Source organism: Empidonax traillii, unplaced genomic scaffold (assembly GCF_003031625.1).
Source record: "Empidonax traillii isolate 1590-97213 ecotype Southwest subspecies unplaced genomic scaffold, ASM303162v1 scaffold247:size2371522, whole genome shotgun sequence".
Taxonomy (NCBI): domain Eukaryota; kingdom Metazoa; phylum Chordata; class Aves; order Passeriformes; family Tyrannidae; genus Empidonax; species Empidonax traillii.
The window spans coordinates 1273935-1293009 of record NW_020955440.1 but is presented as its reverse complement, the minus strand read 5'-3'; the positions used below and the strand labels follow the sequence as shown (position 1 = coordinate 1293009).

The 19075-nt window shown below is 38.5% G+C and overlaps 1 protein-coding gene across 7 annotated transcripts in view; it reads right to left on the bottom strand.

Annotated features, from left to right (window-relative positions):
- ENOX1 (ecto-NOX disulfide-thiol exchanger 1) overlaps window positions 1-19075 on the bottom strand; it is a 361423-nt gene that overhangs the window by 93450 nt on the left and 248898 nt on the right. For 6 of the 7 annotated variants that reach the window (XM_027888872.1, XM_027888868.1, XM_027888873.1 and 3 more), the window contains 2 exons: window positions 3976-4149; window positions 2066-2272 (listed from right to left, as the gene is read on the bottom strand). In XM_027888872.1, the coding sequence (XP_027744673.1) occupies window positions 2066-2272; window positions 3976-4149 (381 nt within the window). The remainder of the gene's footprint in view (window positions 1-2065; window positions 2273-3975; window positions 4150-19075) is intronic. The other variant, XM_027888874.1, reaches the window with a different exon arrangement.

Below are 19075 nucleotides of genomic sequence, written 5' to 3'. Positions count from 1 at the left end.
GGCACTGTGATGAAAAGAAACAGAAGAAGGAAGGATGGATCAAGAACCTGGAAATAAACTTGCAGAAAATTCAGAATGAGGGAGAATGAGGAAGTGAATCTTTCACTTCCATTTCTACTCCTTTCCCTTATTCTGAATGAGCACTCCAGTGCATTATGAATGAGGACACACGGCAGCACACATTCTAATAATAAAATCTGGTCTTTTGGGATTTAAGGCAAAAAATAAAACTTGAATTGGACTGAAACAAAGGGTGCAGCCACCTGTGGAGAAGCAGAAAACTGAGCTGGAGGGACACTGGCTCTGGCCCAGGGTGGCAGCCTGTACATTTCTGAGCTCTTCTTTGCTCTCTTTCTCGCCACTGTTTTGTTTATCATAACACAGTAATACCAGCTCCTACTGAATCTGTTGTGCCCCTCTTCTGTTTCGTTGCTTGTGGAGGTAAATTCCCCTGGACAGAACCTGGTAACTGTGCTACTGCTTGTGATGCCTGTAATCTGTCACAATGAAGTACAGCATTTTGGAAGCAATGGGAATGAACAAATTAACAAGAAGGCTGGAAATCAGGAAGAGAGGATGAGGAGGAAAGAAAAAATGCAGTGAAAACAAAAAATAGCATGAAGAAAAAATGAGGGTGGAATAGAGATCTGCAAGAAACCTGAAACTACAGCAATATTTAAAAAAAAATCTTTATATAGACCCCATGAAACTCATGACTTTCAGTAGCTTTTCAAACAGATATTTAAAGCAAGAAGCCAAGTCAAGAAAAAAACCCCAACAAACGAAACATCCCAAAAAACCCTAACAAAAATCTTGGTGAAGCAAAGGAGTTATGTTTTTCCTGACAACATATTTCAAAATTTTAGATGGTTTCTTTCTTTCATTCATTTTAAGATTTAGTTGATGATGATTTGAAAGACAACTTGTTTCTAGCTGTGTGAGCTTCCTATGGACATGTACAGCGTGTTGAGATTATGTCCTTGCTGCTGAACAGAAGGTGGTCAGGGTGGGAGCTCAAACAAAGTATCCAAGATCATTATCTACTTCCCAGGCTCAAATGTGGATGGTTCCTTTTGAGATCACCTTGCACATGATGGGTAAGCCAGTTTGTGTCAGCTTATCTTGGCCAAGGAGCAGCCTTTGAACCTTGTTTATTTAAAAATACTTTGCATATGGGTTGTAAGTGTTACACTACACTTGTGGGGCAAAACAATGCTTTTGTGTCTCTTCAGGACCCAGAAAGACAGATGAACCAGCCTGTGAAGTGAAGACAAATATATGCAGGGCACAGTATCCAACTCAGAAAGTTGAAAAGTGACTCAGTTAGGAAGCCAGTACTGTAACCTTTAGAAGGCAGTGACAGCCATGGAAGCCTGATATGTGAAAGCAGGGTTGTTCCTAATTTTTTTTTTTTTTTTCCCCTTTCTTTTTCTCCTGTGAGTTACAGGTTTGGTTTTGGCTTTGGTTTTGGGGGTTGTTTGTTTGTTTGTTTTTTGTTTGGTCTTTTTTCTGTTCCTTTAGATTCTGAAATTTTACATGAGTTTCTGTAGCACTCGTTCTCCTGTGAGGCAACAGACGTAGCCTACAGATGGAGCTCAGAATCTAACTCATGCAGTAGCTGAATACATGCATGCATAAAAACAGACCTGATTCAGACTGCACTGAAAATCTATAAAAATATGGCAATGAAATTGCCAGCCTATCAGAGAAATTTGCACTGGAAAACAGCAGAGTTCCTGGCCTGGTGTCCTCCTCTGTCTACAACCTGTGAACAGAACTATATAAACATGTGTAAATTGAAAATAAGATTGTTCTGTAGTGAATTTCAGGATCTGCTGCATTGTTGTGGGATGGGAGGAAATTGCTCCTGGGTAAGTAACATACAAAATTGTGCATGAGTCTTGGCAGACACAGAGAAATAACAGAATTGCCCCTTTCCACTCCATGCTACAGCCACTAAGTTCAAGAAAGACTTGCTGAGATTAAAGTTAAGAAAACAAGCAAGCATTAGCATCACAAAATACAAATGAGAAGCAAGGAAAATCTATTAAAGAATGTGAAGTACCAGAAAGGTAAATGGCTTTATCAACCATGAACTCCTCTGCAAAACGAATGTGACAAAAATTCTTCTTGCTTTTCCGAATTGCTGTTATATCTCCACACTGCTCAAAGACTTCCTGAATAATTTCCTCCGTTGCGTTTTCTGGTAATCCTCCAACAAACACTGTTTTACACCCAGGAGGTCTCTCTCTTGTTGAAGGTGGTGGAAGATCTAAGTCAAAACAGAAATCATGTTGGAATACAAAATTTGTCTTTTGATCCATCGGCTCTATTCATCCCCTAATCAGTTCTGGGCAGCAACAATTATTTGACATAGTATAGAGGTAGGAGAGAGGGACAAGCAAAATTACTGAATATGGCAGAGATTGTTCAAAATTTATGACTTGAATCTACACCTTCTCAAGCTTTAGGTGGTATTTCACAAATTAATTCCTGACACTGTAGGTTGTTCTCCAGGACAGACAGTGAGGTCTAAAAGGATCTTTTTTTTTTCCCCCTGAATAGCCAAACAAAAACCAGAAAAATATTCTATTTCAAAGCAGGGGAGCTTCTGCAACTGATTTGAACCCGAGCACAGATCTCAAGCACTAGTGCAGTGCATTCAAGGCCTGAACTTCACCATCTCTGGCTCATTCCCATCACTCCCCATGCTCACCAAGTGTGTGGGCTCTCTGCAAGCAAGCCCATGCTCCGTACACCCTGTTCACTTGGGCTGGACACCCTTCCCTGGTCTTAGCATAATTTCATTTCTGTCTCAGAGTACAGGAGCACAGCAAACAGAAAAACAAAGTGGGAAACACAACGAAGTGACAGCATGATGAAAACGCTCTGCCGGTTATCTGTTTTGTCTTATTGCGAGATAATGGAGCAGACGCCAGCACATGGGAAGGATAACCTCACTGTTTACAAGTGCTCATGAGCTGGAGTAGCTAGAAATGCTGTTTTCATGTATATATGGAAAGAGAAGGTATACACAATAAATTGGAAAACTATTACATTTTTGAAGGCGGTATAAAAAATATAAACTGTCATAACACTTCACCTTGTTCATATGTAGATTACTACAGCATTCCTCTAAAAGTAGTGCCCAAAGAAGGAATCTGACTAATATGACCTAAATTTTTGTCCCTTTAACAGAGTAAATGGGGTTACAACCTTAAAATGTTCATATTAAATCATGATCTAGGTACACACAAAGACTATTTGCTTCATGTTCTCATTTGACTCCACAGTGATAGTGAAAGTCACTGCTTTGATAACTCTGAAACTAAACTCACAGGGCCAACGTACACAAAATCAGGGTTTGTGCCTGAGCTGGTGTCTCAGTGGGAAGAGTTTTCCATTTGCACAAAGTCACAGAAGGGACAGAAGGAAGCCTGGACCCTGCTTTCAAAAAGAAGAAGGAACTCATCTGCCATGTTGACTTCACTAAAAAATGGCAAGAGAGAAGCTGTAGTCCCCTTTTCCCTTCATCTCCCCCAAAGAGGGACTGTAGCTAGTCAGTGTTTGGGAGCAAAGTACTGTGTTGAGGGGCATGAGCCCAGATTGGTTCCATCTAGCTGTGGGCACCTGAAAGGGAGTATGGAGAAGAATAGCATCATATAAGCATTATGTTTTGTGACATTCTGATCTACAGGAAAAAGATTTCTACTATGAGCAGTGGAGATCTTCAGGCTCTGTTAGTTTTAATAAAGTATTCTTCTTTTTTGTACAATATGCGTATTTTTTTTACATGACATTACAGAGATGAATAAGGATGTTCTGATACCACACCATGCTTTACACACAGAAGATACCTTAGAAAGAAACACCATACTTGCCTGTAATCTATTTTAAAACCATAATTGTTATTAGACAAAAAATTTCCATGCAATGTATTTAGGAAAGTAACATTCTTTCATCAGATCTACTTACTTGGGTTTGGAGGGAAGAGAGTGCAGCTTTTGCAGTGAATTATTTCTTTTACTACAGGCACATCTGTTGGTGGTGGTGGTGGCACTAACCCCATGCCTGGTATCATTGGGTTAATCGGAGTGATTCCAGTCATCATGCTAAGGCTTGGATCAAAGCCTGGTACACAGATTGAATCTGTAAATATATAACATAAAATCCTGGCTTATAAATCTTGAAACTACTCGTAACAAATTTCTTGCACAGACAGTTTCACTTTATGTTGGGGTTTTTTTGTTTCCCCAAGCATCATTGTTAGAATTAGTAGAAGGGAAAAGGGTAAATGGAAAAAAAGTCACTGGAAGGAAAAATGGAAAAGGCAGAGCAAGAGGGAGGAGAGAAGGAAATGAAGAGGGAAATCGAGTGGAAGGGAGAGAGAGAGGGGGAGGAGAAGAGGGGGAGGAGAAGAGGGGGAGGGAGGTGCGTTTCCAGCAAAAAAAAAGATATACATAAAGAAGGGAAAGTTACATAATCTAAAATATTAACATGACTGAGTAAACCACAGCACATTAAAGTGTAAAATCATGCACTGTTATTATCTGGAATGCATTTTCTGTTTCATAATGCTACTGTGGTGTTTACAGTACCTTATGACCAAAGCGTACAAAAAATATAATTTAACATTAATATGTCTTCTCCATCTAAATGTCAGACTACTTTATCACAACATGGCCTTCTCACATAAGTGACCTTGATTTACAACAGTACAGAGAAATATCCATTTCTGGCGCTGTTATAAAAGTCTAGTTATCCAAGATTTCTAACCATTTTACCCTGGAATATAAATTTTTTAGCTGCATAGAATGGGGTCTTTTTGAACCTGGATTTAATTCCTCCTTGCCCTGTTATTTAATCGGATTAGTAGATTCTCTTCAACACATGTATTATTAACATATACCACTACAGCCTCATAAAGTAAAATGAATATTTGGCAAATGTTACTCTTTCTCCTTCCTGATCTCTTTGCCAAGACTTCCATACGTATTACTTTTAAGCTGAAAGATTTACCGGGGCGCACCAGTGCTGTAACACCAAGAATTGTAATAAGCAGATGTTTCAGAGGAACTGAGAGCCAACTTCTGAAATCTGATTTCGTTAAAAACAAGGCTTTGGGTTTTTTGAGGCATAATGAATAAAATATTTTGAGAGACCGATCTCTTTGTTGGCATAACACTGTTGCTATTTGGAATCATGAATTATTTAAAAGAAGAGAGTTACTTTGGTGTTCTACAGAATTTCTGCTGAGTCTTCTGGCTAGCAACTGGAAAGTACTTAATGATACATGTATATGTGGGGTTTGGTAGCTCAGGACCTTGTTTATTTTGAAGAAGCAAAGAGGGACACAACTCCTTCTCAAGCAATTTATATATATATATCCATATATATATACACATACGAAATTTGAGCTCATTTGTTACAAGGCATGATCAATGGAATGTGACCAGAGGGAGACCAGATTCTTCAACCTAAATCTGCTGCTGAGAAGCTATGTGGTCAGCCCTTGGACCTTTCTGTATCTTCATTTCTGCACCTGCAAAACAGGTACAGTAATACACACTTACTGGTGAGTATTAGCTCACATTTTTAGAGCACTTTGCAGGTGTAAAGTACTCTGTGGAGGCTGAAAATTAGCATTATTATTCCTGAGAAATATTCATAATCATCTTCTCTAGGAAGGACAACTGAGGATTGAGAACTTAAACTCTAAAAGAGCTCATATCTCTCTCAACTGCACGCTCCCTGCTCTTTACTCACTGACTGTGAGCCTTCACCACCTCCAGGCAGTCCTGTAAAACAAGCGTAGCAAGTGCACAGCAAGCAAGGATTTGCTTTAGGCTTATTGAAGACTAGTATTAATGAAAAGTCATGATATTATATTACTATTTTTTAATAAGAGGGCTTATGAAAAATTATTTTCTCTGGGTGTGATGCCTTTTTTTTTTTTTTCAGTATCGATGTATACACACTGCTTCTCGGATTAAGCTTTGAAACTTGGAGCCTGTCATTTATTCCACAGGATGCAGTGGTGGCGATATTAAAGATTCATGGTGAATTCTGGGAGCTAAAGTCAGAGGTGAAAGAGTAACATGCAATTCAAAGAAGTCCTTAGGCTATGCTAATAATCTCAATTTATTTCATTTTTAAAAGTTAGACTTCTGACTGTCACAGAAGACCATCATGCGCAGCAGTCTGTGGCTGGGGGTGGAATTCCATCATTGCTACTTCCTGCTAAAGTGTCCCTCAGAGCTCGGTGGCACAAAAAATGCAGAGCACCACACAAGCATTCAACACATTGTGTCATACCAGTCCTCTCCTAGGATTAGGAGATGCCAAGAGAGGCATTTCATCTATTCCTCTGGACATGTTAAGGTCAGCCACAGTCCTAACCAGATACGACATTTCATACTGAATGCAATATCCATAGCAGACCTGCAGCGTTCTGAAGCAGGTATACAAAATGATGGACAGAAGGCCAAGTTGTCTCTGTCCTGTACATACCTTTCAGGCCCCATGTGACAGCCAAGGAAAAACATCACCATCTGCCAACTGCTACCACAAGTTTTATTTAACCATCACTGTTCTCTCCTTATGACAACCACTAGATGCATTTCAGCTTCACTAGAGGACTAGAAAACTGAAACAATAGCAAACTCTGCCCAAATCACAGACACATGCTCTCACCCAAAGCAAAGATGGCAGGTTCCAATAAGGTACAGTATTCTGAATATTCCTTTGGTAGTGATGCAGATACAGAGAAAAACAAATCTAAGGGAGATAGCAACAAGGAAATTCTGGGCATGGGAAGGAAGAGCTCTTAGGTTGCATACTAATCAAAGCAGGTAGAAAATTATTTGCTACTAATTCCTGCCACATTCAAGGAAATGTGACTTTGTAAATAACTTTGCCCATGTTAAATAAGTACATGGCTTTGTCATCAGTTTCTTTTACAACAAGAATCAATCTACAAGAGCTCGAGCGGAGTGCTAGGGTACAACACTCACAAAATGTCCTTCGAGGTGTGCTGGGACTACATGCCTTCAGAAGGTGACTGTGCTGAGGTATACTGAAGAGTACTCAGTCAGTAATTCTTGAAATCTAATTCCACATCTTGGAGTCACTAATCCAAACCCTGGTAAGGTCAACAGCAAGACTACTGAATACATGAACAGTTTTTAACCCTGGCCAGGGTAATTTTCTCTGTCCTCTTGAATAAGTTGCTTCAGTTTCCCAATATGTTAATTGAGAATTAAATACTTTCATACATAGCATGAGCACAGAGAGGATGCACAGGTGCCAAGCATCCTGGAAATGAAAATCATTCTCTGAATACTATAAACTATTACCATGCATTACAGTGATGGAAAATTCAGCTGGATTTCTGAACAGTGAAGATCCTGTTCAGACCCCCTAAGAAATGGGTGGTGTTTCCACCTACAGAGAAGCTGATACATGCCACCTGCATATTTCTGACAAACCACGAAAAGGGACTATAGATGGGGTGTCCAAATACTGGTCTGGACTCTGAGGTGCAGAGAAAAAGGAACTGATAAAGTCACTGGGAAGAAAAGTCAATAAATTTGCCACATCTGTGATAGAATCTAGAAGAATCTCAAGTTTAACTATATTAATGCTATCAAGTGGTGCAATAATAGAAGTTGGATATATAGCCCTTGTCTAGAAACAAGGGATGATCATCCATCAGCACCACCACTGCAGACTGCTCCATGTCCTGGCATAATGCCTATTTGGAGCAGGGCCAGAACACCAAAGTTAGCACTGGAGGCAACTCCTGTTGAACTTACTGGGAAGACTATTGGTCTTCAGAATCAAAGAAACTGATAGAGTTATGCAGGATACAAAAAAAGGGGGAATCAACCCTGCCCATGTATGGGTTTTTTTGACAGATCCCTTTAGAGACATAATTATTAAGATTTTGTAGACATGAATATGTTACACTTAACATAGAGCTATATTATGTTTATATGCTACACATCTGAAGAGTTTAAAAAGCAGTATTTTATGCTTCCAATGATCACAGCATTATTTTTAAAGAGATCTATACATATATTTATGCAGCTAGGTAATAGTTTGTGTTCTCTTAGAATTATAAAAAAAACTTGGCAGCAGAGAGAAATTTTTCATTTGAAATTGTTAATAAATAATTAGTAAATGAGATCATTAAAATGGAAAGCAATCAGAGATGTTAAAGGAATTCTAGAGTGGAAAAGCACATGTTGTTCAAGTTAGAGTCCCTGTGGATACTGTACAAAAGGCTTGAATATTCACATATTTGTATAAGAAAATAGAAGTATTGAACATCAATAGTCCATGTCTGCCTAAATTTGGCAAAACACAATAATTCCTGTTTCAACTGATAAAAAATTGGCATGGTGGAGAACAGTGAAAACCTCTGGAAAGCAAGTATTTGGAATTGCCACTCAGAGGCAACAAAAAGAATCTTGAACACTTGGAGTAGTTTTTAAAGAACCTTTTCCTTTCAAGTAGAATAATGGAAGAACAAAACATTTCACATGAAATCTTTGACTTTGGAAAAAACAGAAGAACTATTAAAACACTTTGAGGATAAATATATTCTAACCGAGTATGTAGTGTAAAACATTTGCTTTTATTAGGGTCCATATTGGGAGGGCAGGAATAACCTTGTCATCCATAAAAACAGCCACACAACTTGGAGAAGCATCCTTATTTCCTTCTTTGGCAATGGTTGGTGTCTGAACCACCTGTTGTTTTTGCCATGTTATTGCTCTGCCCAGGTAACATGGATGCAAACTCCTGCCAACTGTGCTTTTGGCTATTGTGCTCTATTGCCAATACTAAGTTACCATCATGTTTCCACCATCCCTTACCACAAGTTATTTATCTGCTCAAAATAACTCTCTAAGGGTATGATCCCCTCTATGAGTCACAGTATTAGACCTTGGATGTGTCATTTGTTTTGCCTGCAACTGCCAATTGTTTCTGTGGTGTTTTACAACAGCTGCCAAGTCGTATTTCTGTTGGATGCATAAGAACACCCATGTGTGAAAACAAGGATTTGTTTGTGTGCCCCTACTCACACACATGGAAGGTTTCTGCCATGGACATCGTCAGCCATGTGGCTCAAACCTGCTGGTCGAACACACAGAGAGATGGTGAGCGGTGAAAACAATGATCTGAGCACAAAACAGCCCACAAAAATAATAAACACTGAAAAGGTCCCCATGGCCTGGGAGTGATAATTTTACACCTACAAAAATAGTCTGTTTTCTGCTAGAGAATGGAGTTGCCTGCCAACTTGCACTGAAAGGATTAGGACAGTCCAGGCAGCAGCTGGTAATAAATGTAGTAAGATGCTCATTAAACTTTGTTTTCTGTGGAGGAAAAAAAGCTTCTGGAGACTAGAGATTTGACTGCCTACTTCAGAAACACCACTGCTGGCTACTTTGAAACTGAACATAGAGTTGATTTCTAAAATTTTAAATTAAAATTTTCCTGAAAAAGGGCCAATCTAGTACAGAGTCTGCCTCCCTCATAGCAAATACATACCTATACGTATGTATAGGTATGTGTGTGTGTGTATATATATATATAAACTGTCAGTAGCAAAGAAAGAGTTGCTATTTTTTTCTTTGAAATTAGGAAAGTACATCATTAAGGAAAAGCTATTTTAAAACCTTTTTGTATTGCTATCTAAAATTCTCCCTCAAAACTCTGCAGTCTGCAAGTGTCTTTATCCCCATGTCAATCTCAGTTTTTCCCCATCAGTAGTTAAGAATGAATATTCATCTGCAAGCTAGAGATCAAGGCTGGCTCACTGCTTTCCCTGGTCATTGAAATTCTACCATCTTCTGGTTTTCAGGAAGCTTTTGGCGAACTGACCCATTTGGACAATATTACAGAACTTCTCTCAAAGCATCTTTGAGTACATTTCCTTGATCAGTTTAGACATCATTAAACTTCTAGACTTTTCTGTCTCTAAAACAGATGCTAGATTGTCTGGTAAACTTCCAGACACATTCCAGTAAACAAAGGTGGGATAAAAGGTCTTACAGCTCATCCATTAGACCAGCAAAACCACTATCATCCCGCCTCAGAGCAAGGATCCTCTGATTGTAGCCAACAGGAGATGCCCAGGGCATCATAAGAAATAGGTAGGTAAAGAGAATTATATTCTTAGCTATATACACTGAGTGTTTACATATTCCCAGTGATAGAGATCGTAATTGAACAATCCTTTCTAGCAGGTATCTATTCCACATGACTTGATTTATACCTTTTCACTAAATCTTACTGTGTACCTACTTATATTTGCAATCCACTGGATTATATCTCTGCAATCCACTGTTTGTATCTCTGGCTTTCACATGTACTAGTGAGTAGCAACTGAGCTGGAATCGTACTTCCTTTTCTTTGCTAAAATAAGGTATTTGGCAGTTCCAGATACACTTTTCTAGTTCTTTCACTCTGAGAAAACATGTATTCCTTATTCTCCTTATCCATAAGGTTCCAGGTTTTACCTCTGCTTTTATATTTTGCCATCTGTTTGGCAAAGTGATCTTTGTCTCTGCAGAACAGCTACAAAGAAATATGGATATGGAACCTAGATAGAAACATGAGAAGGTAACCACAAGGGCAGAGATGTCTCTGTAGGTGCTCATCAAGTCCTGAATTTGTGAAGAACTAAGTATCGAAGACATGAACAGATGCCCCTACACAGGTACTGCACGAACACAATCGATGAAGAATCATGTGAACACAGGACTCATGTAAATAAGGCATGTAGGATCAGTGTGCATGTGGGTGTGTGTGCATGTGCATATTTGGAGGAGTGGAAAGGAGTGAATAGAGAAGAAAAAACCTCCTTGACCTCCAGCTTTCTCAGTCAGCCAGGGGATCCATCTTAACACCACTCAGCAAGAGCTATATTCTGTGAAACAGAGCCTGATCTGTAGCAAACACAAGTCTCTAAGGGAATTTTGACTAAAACAGGGGGTGAGGGGGAATCCAGATGAATGTTTCTCATTAATAATCAATGAAGTAATAATTTATGTGAACTCTACTGTGTCTGCCAGACCCACTTCATAAACAAAGCCCTTGTAGCATCATCAAAACACTTGCCACTTGAAAATTACTTCCATGAGACATATATCACTGACAAAGCTTTAGGGCTGTATTATTGTACTTGCTTTTTAAAGGAAGCACTGTCTCTGCACAGAGGAATAGCTTACAGCAGAGAATCCCCAAACTTTAGATGCCATTTTTCAGATCTGGTTATGCTGTGGTTGAAAACACAAAAAGCAAATCTGGCCTCCTCTTGATCCCTTCCCACAAAATCACACGAAAAACACTATATTTAGTGCAATATATATGACAAAAACTAAATTAAAGAAAACCACCTTCACTTTTTACAAGCAAATAACGGGATGAATCACTCCTGGTTCATCCTTTATTGCCACAGTGCTTGGCACAACAGGACCTCAATCTTGTTTAGAGCTTTTAATGCAATGCAAATAATAGGAGAGAATAACAAATAATAATAATACAACAAAGTGTTACCACAATGGATGCCACTCTCCTTCAAAGATGCAATTCAACACCATTGTGTACAGAAATCTACAAAGTTAATGTTATTTCTATTACTGTTTCTGCTTATGGATAGCCAACAGTGCCATTTTTTCCTCAAAGGGGAGTCAGGCACTACCTGCCCGTGGTCATTCTATTTCGGTTCCCCTTAGAACAGCTCTGCAAAAAAAAGCACCTGACACGCAAGCCTGCGAATGAGCTGGAAAACTCAGGACTTAAGGCTGAGGGAGTCTGATGATAGTTTGTCATCTTTTGATGGCTGACAGCTGCATGTGTAAAAAGCTAAGCCAGAAAAAAGTGACTAATCTTAGTCTCCATCCACAACCAGCTGCTCTTCCATGTATGAAACTCTGTTGCTATCGCAGCAGAAACTTGTGGAGGTGAAAACCGAAGTGGAAAAAAGCAGAAAAATAGCAAAGAAGGAAAAATGTAAAGAGAAAAACTAAAGAAAGAGGTGAAGGAGAGGGAAAGATGAGCAGACTAATATTGTCTGGACCCTCTGTGTCCATGCTTTATCCACAGGCTATTTTAACCTGTGCCAGGATTTTGAAGGATTCATGATTTTATAGCACCTCACAACATCCAGAGAGTTGACCTTCCTAAAGTCCCTGCTGCTTAAGAACCATTCCACACAGTAGGAACAATGGGCTTCTTCCATCTTTTCATCAATAAATCACTTCCTTGCACAGGGTCAGTCACCAGTTCATTGTGAAGAAAATAACAAAATGCAAATTCTGCACAGTGCCACCTGGTCCCCAGCTAATGGCTCCTGGGCTAGTTTGTAAAAATATGGGACCGGCCAATATACAATGCAATACATTGCCAAGTGCACAGCTGTTGTTTCCTGACTTTAAAAAGTCTCCATGTACTCACTATATGCTGCCTGGGACAACGCTCTCCAGTTTTCAGATTCTTCCTTTCATTTCTCCAGTTCTGGGGCCATCACAGTGGGCTATTTAGTAAGGTTAGCCTTTGCCAAACTAAGTAGCCTCTCTAAGCTCCCTCCATTGGAAGTTGTTCAATCTGTTTGCCAAATGAACCTCTTCCCAAAATGAAACTTTGCCATGTTCCTTGAAAATGAGATCACCTTTCACTTCAAGGCTCTAGAAGATGAGAAAATAAATAAAACATGATTATACAGCCTATGAACTGTTAATGGATTTTTCTTTGCTTGCTATCTAGGAAAGTGCTGTGTTCCAGAAATTTGAGAGACATCTGTAGGGACACAAAAAGAAAAAAAAAGGTTATTGAAAGATATAAGCTCCTAAGATATAAATGAATACTGAAAAGAAATTGGAGAAATAGGAAGAAATTCAATTCCTAAGCTAGGTTAATAATGAAATATAACCCTTGTAATAAATGAATCATAAAAAGCCTTCAGTGTGTAAAAGATAGTAAAACACCATCTTCTGGATGTTAATGTGACCTCAGAGAAAATGGGTGACAAAAATGAAATCCAGACTTTCCATTGGACATTTTCCAAATGAAAACAAAAGGGACTCATTTTTCTCATGAATCATGAAAGAAGTTCTGGCTATTAAGCTGGAGTTACTGTGTGGATCCTTGAATCTGTGGAATGCATACAAACACTCTCCTTGCCTTTCCAGGGTCACAAGAGTAACAACAACACAACAGCCCTGCTAAAACTGGAAAGAAGCTGTATGACCCAGAAAGGTGTATCAACTGCACGGTCAAGTTCTCAAAGAAACACGAGAAAAACTGGGCTCTGATATACCAAAGGATCCTTCTAACCCTCTAGTTAAGAAACCTGCCTCTAATAGCAAATCCCTTATTCTGTTTAGTACCAGAACAGAACAATTTAGAACAGAACAATTCTGAAGTGACATCTCCGTATAATGTTCTCCTGATCTCCAACACTCTGCGGGCTCAGGAGCTTCCTAAGCCAGAGGAAGTTTTGTGCCTTGTTTAGGTTTATTTTTGGATGAAAATACCAATGAGCTTTATTGCGTGGGATGTATTTCTCTTGCTGTCATTACAGGAGATGACAGAAAGCTGTCCTGTGAAATCGGCTGGAAAATCTTGCATGAGGATATTTCAAACTTTGAACCAAATTATTCTACATGCATGCTCCTCTTTTAAAAGCCTGAGCAAACAAGCAAAAGAGAGATTTATGCCAAAATTTTAAATGATTGTTACTGATACTATTTTCCTAGTTTCTCTCATGTTAAGTAATTTAAATAACAGTGTCCAAATTTCTAAATCCACAGTATCTTTAACCCATGGAGTACTAGAAGGAGGATAAGTATACTGGATGTAGCAAAGATTTGCTGTCTGTATATGAATGCAATAAGAAATCTTGTTATTTTTTACTATCCTCCACTAGAACTGTTTGACCTCCATACAGTTTATGGCAGTAACTTGTAGGACAACAATTGAATGCTCTGTGCATGAGCAGAATACCTGTTGAATTTGAATTTGATTAACTAACTGTTGAGTAAGTAATAGAGTGGTACTTGGTGAATTAATAAACTGTTTATTGGTTAAGAATTAACCAAGAACTGTATCTTGAGAATACTATGCTACATAAAACATGATCTGAAAAGAATTCATTTTTGATAGTAGCAATTAATGCTCCTGAGTTATGTAGAAAGAGCTATCTTAATTAAACTCCAATGCACTAGGACGAGGATATTTTTGCTTTAAAAGTCATCTAGCAGCTTAGAAACATGAAAACATTCCTATGTGTTTAGCTTTCACTACAAAATACAGAGTGTTGGTTAGTACAGCTCTTCAGGAACATGAAAAACCATTAAGCTTTACATAAGCAGGTACCTTACTTTACATTTATTTACTTTACGTAAGCAGATACCTTTGCTAATGGCAGGCTCAGGCCATGGGTAGTGCGTCCTCATCCAAAACAGAAGGATTTGTGAATTTACAGGGGTCATAGCCAGATGTGACCTGAGGACTGGGTAGCTGTGTGGTGATGAGAGCTTGCACACAGACATAGATGGCAAAGGATCTAAAATCGGACACAAGGAACAACCTAAAGAAAAGCATTTTGTGTTGAGGAGGATGGGATGAAAGTTGTAGAAATCAAGAGAATGGAGAGTCCCATCCAAAATACTATTCCTTCTACATTCAAAAGAGGAAAAAGGGTAAAAAAGACCATGGAATTTAGTCACAGTGCTCTGTCAATCATCTTTTCTCCAGCTTTGGATAACCCACAATACCCACAGCTTTGGATGATTTATAACACCTTCAGTTTTTAGCTAGAGACCTGCCAGAAGGGAAGGTAATAAAGTGTGCTAGACAAAAATAGAGTATGTTGGTTATTAAACAGGAGATTTATTTTTTATCCTTTCCATTGTTACACCTGTGATTTGACCTGTGCTCTCAAACACAAACGAATAAAGAGGAAATATTAAATAAATACAAGCTTCCACATGTTAACACTGTCTTCATCTGCAGCTTGTAAGTTTGTGAATGTAATACTGTGCTTGAGCTAAAAATATTTAGAGTTTTGAAAGATGTGTTCGTTAGTTAATGCTTCCTTTGACCACCTCCCCAATTCTCAAATTTCACAGGGTTTGAAGATTGCCTGATGCATTCATTGCAATTCAAGATAATGTTTTAAATTCCCCTTCTAACTGTGAATTTTGTGGATTGCTTTTAGATCTTGATGATATAAGCACAAGGGCCCTCTCAGCTCTCTGAAGGGCCTGTTTTAGGCAGCCAGACTCAGTGGTCAAATGGCCGGCAGCGGTGGTAACTGGAGTACTCTTCATGGCTGGTAGAGAAATCCCAAATGGGATACCCTTAACTTCATAATAAAACAATTCCCCTTCATGCTATTTGAGTACAGTAATTATTCCATTGACCAATTTAGAAGAGGTTTGACATTAAAACAGTGTCAGGAGAGTGTGGATTGTGCTAAGGTAAATAAGGGTAGTCCCTATGTCTGAGAGCTGTTTTTTCAGGCTTTTAGCAGACTTAGACAGACATTTCTGCATCTTTTGACATCTGGGTCGCAACCATAGAGTTTTTCAGCAAAAGTACAATAATTATAACATTATAAAGAGATTTTTCAGCTCATCTCCATGCATTTTGTATCTCCCACAGAGCAGAAAACCCTTCTTTCCACTATCTGGGCATTTCTCTAGTACAAGGAAGGTCATCAGCAGCTAGAGATGCCAGAGTAGCCAGCTGCTCTGCAGACCTTGTTCCCCGAGGCCTCACTACTAGAGCCATTATCAGTGGAATGGTGCAGATTAATAAACTAATAAACCTTGATTTTGGCAAATAGCCCAGGGGCAGCCAGCTGGGATGGGTTAAATCATCCTGAGGTTCTTTTAAGGTACTCTGGGACCCATGCAGGGCAATGCACAGAACTGGGTTAATGGCCCTCAGTGACTCCTTCCATCTCTCTTGTCTCTCACAGCTAGGGGAAATGTATGTATCAACTAATAATAAACCAGCGCTGAGCATGTGGAGAACACCATGCCAAATATAAAACAGCTGGGGCTCTCTGGCCAGCCATCAGCTAGCTCAACCACATCATTGCCTGAAGTCTTCAAGAAAATAAGTAAAGATGAGCAAATAAGAAACTTTCAAATCAACTAGAAAAAAAAAAGTCTTAGAACATTTGTATAAAGCTATTTTACTATTTATTATGGCATAGCTTTTATTTCATAATAAACACAAATCTCTCATCATGTTCTTCACCAAAAAAAGGGACTAAAAAGATGAGAAATGCTTACAGGAGGAAGAAGGAATCTCTCTAAGAACACTTACATCTTTGTACCTCCAAAACAGCTTAAAATACAGCATTGCTCTTGGCTGTCTTCCAGTGTGGGTAAAAAAAAGGGCTATATTTCTCCTTAGAAAGTAGCAATCTTGACAACATTCTTACAGTGTTGTACTTCATTATTTAGTTTAACAGGGAAAAATCTTGTCTGAGAAGAAATCAGGAGGTTTTATAAATGAAGAGCATACTACAGGAAGCAGAGTGAGACGCTCTGTGCACAAAATCAGTTCAACTTTTATTCCAATTAAGGAAGAATCCAGGCTTTGTATCTCCTGTGCATAACACATTTTAATTTAGATTATGTTACTGGTTTTGTGTAAAACTTGTAGCTCAAAATTCTTGCTTCTAGAAAATTTCATCTGTAATTTCTGACAGCCTGCACCAAAGGTTCACCTGCTAATATTTCAGAGCAATGAACCAAATGCATAGCAATTTCACACACACTCATACACGGAATCAACCCCACCATTCAGAAATGACATTGACCTTTTTGGTATTTACAGTTCACCATCAGAACACTCTACATGTGGCTATCTTTTACAATGCTTTCAAGCAAGATGCAGGTTTGCAAACACCAGGAACAGAAAATACATTAATTGTTTCAAGAAGTATCCATTTTTTGCAAATTAAAGATAAAGCCAAATTATATCAGACAGACTTTGCTTCAAATTGTAATGAATCTTTATTCTATTTTTAGTGAAAATGCATTTCTTTGTAACATTGGTGGGTTAGAATATGTTATCCACATTAAGATGCTTCTTTTGCCTTACCATGTACATTTCCACACCTATGGTTCTGTCAATAGTTTTATAAAAAAAAAAATATTTTTTCAGAGGTTTGTATCAACTATAAAAATAAGTTCCAGGATGAAAATTGCCAGAGTGTTGGTGGTCAGTTTAAGGATACATGATGGTATTGTTCTTAATATATTTTTAGCATCTTTTTTAGAATATGAAAAAGAAACCCCAACCCAATCCTCCTTCTCAAGCTTTGTTAACCATTTTTTTACATGGTGTCCAACTACAATCTCTAATAGCAGGGCAATATAAAAACATCACAAAGACACGTGCAGCATCCAAATGTATCAGGGATAAAGGTACAGCCGTATTTGACATTCCATGTACAATAAATGCAGCATAACTCAGCAATGTTCACTAATAACGTGTATTTATTTGACTGAAAAAAATCTTCGCTAAACTCTTTCCCAAGAGGTTGTCAAAAAAACTGTGCAGGCATAAAGTGAAGGACAAGATCTTGTCGTGATTGACACAGGTCAGAAGCTGGCCAAAGAGATGGAAGTCCAAGAATAGGAATTAACAACACTTCTGAGATGAGTGGTGTAATTGGAGGTAATGTTGATAATTATACTGAAAAGAGAGAGAGTAGTGTTACAGCAAAACCCCCAAAAGATATAGAATTGATTGTCTGAAATATATATATCTATACATATACATATATATATATATATATCAAGAGGCATTTTAGAGGAACCAAACATAAAGAAAGCCGGAGAGCACAAGGGTGTCAGTGCTAACAAGTCCCAAAAGAATCTCTTTGAAAAGGATAGGCTGAATGGCTCATGCAGTAAAGATCTGGCAGTGTGGCACTGCATTGAAGGGGCCAGGGAAGCCAATTAAAGGCTAGCTTCGATAAGGGATAAGACAAAAAGGTATGGGAAAATTACTGCAAGTCTCTTAGAAAACTCAGACTCTCACCCAACATACTATGTTCTGTATTAGTCACCCCATATTCTCCAAGAAATATAAAAGCACAGCAAAAATAGGGCAATGAGTATTATCAAGAACACTATAAAGTAGCTCATAGGAACCATGGCTGAAGAAGCCTCGGATTGCTCACTGGGGAGAAGAGGCAGTTGTGTAGGAGCATTACAAAGCTCATGAATTTTATAGAGGAGGTAGGTGGACAGGTACTGTGAACTCTGTTCCATGGTACAAAACTGGAAAGCATTTAGTGACACAAATAAAGAGGTTGTAAATGAAGAACAGGTAGGTGGAAACAATTCCAAACTGCAGCAAGAATTACTCCCATGGAACTCTCTGTTATGTAAAACTTAACTGAATTAAGATAAGTTCAGAATTAAAATGTAAATAAAGAAAGAAATACAGACAAAACCACACAGAAACATAGATTGTATACCTTAGACAACAAAAGTGTTCAAAGTGATAGAACAGGAGGCAGGGTCATCTATTATTAAAGTCACCTGACACTTCCCATTACAATACCCTGTTGTCAGTAGTTCTTAGCTTGCCAATCATTAGCAGTTTGGCCTGAAATTTTACACATCGAATATCTGCCTGAGGCTGAAATACTCTGGAAAATTTTAGTCTGTGCAATTCAGTTGCTGCTCAAATGGAGCCAGAGAAGAGTCCTTGGTGGTTTTATTTCATTATTCAAAAAAATTGGTGTTGTGTCTCGGCAGTTGTAGCCCCTTCAGACTTCTGAAGGAAGATGTAATATTTCAGAGGTGAAAAGCCTTTGCACTGTAGCAGTAACATTTGCCATTCTCTTTAAACTCTACCTGAAAATTCACGCAAATTATGCTTTTGACTAAAACGATATTCACTCATACTCTGAAAAATAAATCTATTTTTGGTTTTAATAGCTGAAATCACAAAGGATTACATCTTCCATGAATGTGCTGGCTTATGTTTGTGCCTCCGCTCAGCAAACAAGGAAAGAGTTAAAGTGGAA